Here is a 4,507-nt window from a genome sequence, read left to right as displayed (position 1 = left end):
GCTCCTGCTTTGCTTCATAGTTTATTCATTAGTTTACTTATATAGAATGTTTTGCTTTGTGTTTCATTTGTAGGATTAATTTGTTTTATAATCATTAATTGTTGATTATTGCATAAGTACTATGCATAGGCCTTTACATCTAAGCCTTATAAATCATTATAGTTTTTATCTATAAAATGATAATTGTAGTCTAAAGTTAGCCAATACAGTAATAAGAGTTACTATTTTATTACTCTGCTTGTTTGTATTGCAGTTAATCTTTTCGCTTTCATGTGCTTTCATGATTGCTGATCGATCTTCAGATAGTGGAATTAAAGTTTATTTGCGCTCAATTCAAGTTTGTGTGTAAATGTCGTGCTTGCCAGTATATCATTAACAGAACTTATCAGGATGAGTAGGCCTACTATCAGTAAAGATACAGATGTATCTAAAGACGAAGAAGCAAAGAGAGAAAGAGTAATGACCGAAAAGGGATTGGCGTACATGATAAAAACCAAGAAGAAGAAACGTGACGCTTTGGTTCAAGAATTAAAGAAGGCCCAAGTGGTAATAGAAGGACTGGAGGCTACTGATAGATCGGAGATGCAGGATGAGTATAAATCATGGCTCATGCTTTATGAGGCATTTCTACTTGAGCATGACGAGCTAACAAAGCTGCTAAATGAAGAAGATAAACATTATGATTATTGGCGATACTTCGATCCAACCGACAGTGCTCTGAAACTGTTCAAATCTCAGGTAGAAGGTATTCCCAAGGAAGAGCCACAACCATCGGTTGACCCTACAGACAGCGTTTCACAAATCCGTTCACATTACTCCAGTAAAAGCCGACGGTCCAAGGAGAGCCAAAGATCGTCACTGTCTGCTGCTAAAGTAAAAGAAATTGAAAAGCAAGCCGAAATAACTGCAGAGATGGCTGCCTTAGAGGAAAGGGCGGCAATAGAACAGGCCAAGTTAAACTTGAGGATGCAGGAAGCTAAACTTGACCTGAAGACAAAACTGCAAGCTTTGGAAGCCAAGCAAATTGCTCTTGAAGAATGTGAAGATGCACTCTCGACCAATAGCAGAATTACTCGCTGCAGTATTGTCTCATCACAGCAACGAACTCAAACAGGCTGCAACGTTCAGGCGGAGAGTTTTATACCTTACCAGGCTAACGAATCACCACATTTTCCAAGGGCTGGTGGTGTATCAACATACCACCATGCTATGATGCCAGCTCCAGCAAACTTACCTACGAATGGAATACCAGTTTCCAGTTCTCCTAGCAGTCCGATGGATAAAGTGCTGTCATCTATGGTAAAGGAACTGAGAAAGCCAGTTTTCGATATTACGAAGTTCGATGGGGACCCAATCGAATATCGAAAATTCATGAGGCAATTCACTGCTCGAGTTGTAGGGTGTACAGACACAGATGATGAAAAGCTGTACTACTTGGAGCAGTTTACAAAGGGCGAGGCTAATAAAGTTGTTACTGGCTTTAGTTACTTGGACTCCAAGACGGCATATTCAGCAGCAATGAAGGAACTGGAAGATCGCTATGGAGATCAAGATGTCATCGCAAACGCCTTCATGAAGAAAGCCCTGGCTTGGCCCCCGATCAGGAGCGATAATCCTAAATCTTTGGATGTATTTTCCATTTTTTTATGTGAGTGTGAGAGTGCCGTAAAATGCATCAACGCGCTAGGAGTTATGGAGTACTCAGAAAACATAAAGAATATTGTGAGAAAGCTCCCATACTACTTGCATGACAGGTGGAGGTCCTTGGTAAGCAAACTCAAAGATGAAGGCAAGACTGTTAAGTTTCATGATCTTACCCAATTTGTCAAGAAAGAGGCCAAAAAGGCAAATGACCCCACGTATGGGAAAGCAGCATTATCTGTGAATTCAACCGACACAGGAAAAAGAGGCTCATTTCATAACCAAAGGGCCAAGGGAATCTATGCTACAAAACTTGGCGACAATAAGGAAACCAAAGCACAGTCTAACAATGCATTTGTAACACCCAATCCAGTTCGGACATGCTCCATTTGTAAGAAGGGAGAACATAGGGTAGACAAATGTGGTGTGTTTTTGGCCAAGACCATTCAAGACCGCATCAACCTCGTAAAGGAAGCAGGAATGTGTTTTGGTTGCCTGAGGCACGGACATAGATCAAAGGAATGCAGAAATAGAGGTACCTGTCAAAAGTGCCATAAAAGACATCCGACAGTTTTACACCGTGATGAAGTGCCTGCTTGTAGAGTTGAGGTAGAAAGGCCAGAGAGTTCAAAGGGCCGGTAATACAATTTGTACCATGGCCATTGTACCAGTCCTAGCAAGGTCCAAACGCAGTGGCTTGTCCATTGAAACATACGCCTTCATGGACCCTGGCAGCAGCGTTTCATTTTGTACTGATGAGTTAAGAAAAAAACTCGGCCTTGGAGGCAGGAAAGCAAGGATTACCCTGGACACTATGGGTACATCCCATACACTTGACACACGCATAGTGACGGGCATCGAGCTTAGCAACCTGGAAGCCACACACACACTCGAGTTGCCAAATGTATACTCCAAAGGCTCTATGCCTGTTTCACATGTTCATATTCCTCGGAAAAAAGATATCGAAGAATGGCCACACATGGAAAGAGTACAGTTGCCCGACATCGATGCAGAAATAGGGCTCTTAATAGGTAATGATGTTGCTGAAGCGTATACCCCACTGGAAATTGTCACTGGACCTCCTGGAAGTCCATATGCTTCCAGAACTGCTTTGGGGTGGATACCATGGAATGTTGTTAGAAAGGGCAACGGCAACGAGTACAAGACTGACAGTTATCCATCCAACCGTGCGGAAGTAACAGCAATTGAGGAGCTGGAAGAAATCAAGAAACTGAATCACGCAGTGACAAAGGCAATGCAAATTGATTTTCCGGAGAATGGCAAAAATGAAAAGTTGGAAATGTCACAAGATGACCGCACATTTCTCAAGTTATCTAATGACAATATGAAGTTCAAAGATGGTAAATTTGAAATACCACTTCCATTCCGAAACCGAAATCATCTGATGCCTAATAACTATTCATTGGCCGTCAAGAGACTTTCATCACTGCGAACGAAGATGCAAAGAAACGCAGACTTTATGAAAGATTATACAACCTTTATGGAAAATATGATCGAAAAGGGGTATGCGGAAAAGGTCAAAGGGGATAAGCCTGATGAGAACAACTCACGTATATGGTATATACCACATCATGGTGTATACCACCCCCAAAAGGCAAACAAATTTCGAGTGGTGTTTGATTGCGCAGCCAAGTTCCAAGGGATTTCCTTGAATGATATGTTGCTGCAAGGTCCTGACCTGACGAACAGTCTCATTGGTGTGCTAGTAAGATTCCGGCAGCATGAGATTGCTCTTATGTCAGACATTGAAGGAATGTTTCTTCATGTGAAAGTACCAGAAGCAGACCGTGATGCCTTAATTTTCCTTTGGTGGGAACATGGAAACCTAACCCATCAACCAACTGTCTACAGGATGACGTCCCATTTATTTGGTGCCACGTCATCTCCGGCAAGCGCTAATCTAGCGCTAAAGAAGACAGCAGAAAACAACCAGCACAAATATAGCAAGAAGGTAACTCATACTATACATAACAACTTTTACGTTGATGATTGCCTTGTGTCTGTCGAAAGTGAAGAAGAAGGAGTAAACCTAGCCAAAGGGCTACAAGAGCTTTGTGCAGATGGAGGCTTCCGACTGATAAAATGGATCAGCAACAATAGATCGGTGCTGGAATCAATTCCTTTGGATGAGCGAGCTCCTGCATTCAAAGAACTGGACTTAAACCAGGATGTCTTACCTAATGAAAGGGCACTGGGTGTGTATTGGTCGGCGGAAACTGACAAGTTTGGCTTTAACATCAAGACTATGACTAAACCAAATACTCGGCGAGGTCTTCTCTCAATTATAAGTTCCGTGTTTGATCCACTTGGATTAGCCGCACCATTCATCTTACCAGCAAAATTCATATTGCAGGAGCTCTGCCGTAAGGGAGCTGGTTGGGATGACAAAATAGAAGGAACCGACTTAGTGAGGTGGAAACAGTGGTTAGAAGAGTTGCCAAGACTGGAGGAGTGGAGTATGCCCAGATGTTACACACCTAAATCCTTTGGCAAGCTGGTTTCATGCCAGCTGACGCCAGTGAGAATGGCTATGGTATGGTGGCATACATAAGATCAGAAGATATCAATGAAGCTATCCACTGTTCCCTAGTATTGGCAAGAAGTAGAGTAACACCTCTAAAGCATTTGTCAATACCTAGGTTAGAGCTTACGGCAGCCACTATGGCTGTTCGTATTGCTAAAATGTTAGAAGAGGAGTTGGACCGAGTAGATGAGACGTACTTTTGGACTGATAGCCAAACAGTCCTGAAATACATTAACAACACTAGCAGGCGGTTCAAGACATTTGTGGCTAATCGGGTAGCCGTTATAACCGAGGCTACAAGTCCTTCACAGTGGGGATATG

The 4,507-nt window shown here is 42.6% G+C and overlaps 1 protein-coding gene across 1 annotated transcript; it reads left to right on the top strand.

Moving 5' to 3' along the window:
• Positions 1 to 2,296: 2,296 nt before the first annotated feature.
• Positions 2,297 to 4,213, top strand: LOC117104423. Its single transcript, XM_033245271.1, has one exon. The coding sequence runs from the start codon at positions 2,297 to 2,299 to the stop codon at positions 4,211 to 4,213; it is 1,917 nt and encodes a 638-aa protein (XP_033101162.1).
• The last annotated feature ends 294 nt before the right edge of the window (positions 4,214 to 4,507 follow it).

Source organism: Anneissia japonica, unplaced genomic scaffold (assembly GCF_011630105.1).
Source record: "Anneissia japonica isolate Jap-2015-1 unplaced genomic scaffold, ASM1163010v1 scaffold287818_len932483_cov186, whole genome shotgun sequence".
Classification (NCBI taxonomy): Eukaryota; Metazoa; Echinodermata; class Crinoidea; order Comatulida; family Comatulidae; genus Anneissia; species Anneissia japonica.
This window is presented reverse-complemented; position numbering and strand designations above follow the sequence as displayed.

Excerpts from the sequence above, each read along its gene's own strand:
- LOC117104423 (XM_033245271.1), top strand. The coding sequence starts at position 2,297 with ATGGCCATTGTACCAGTCCTAGCAAGGTCCAAACGCAGTGGCTTGTCC.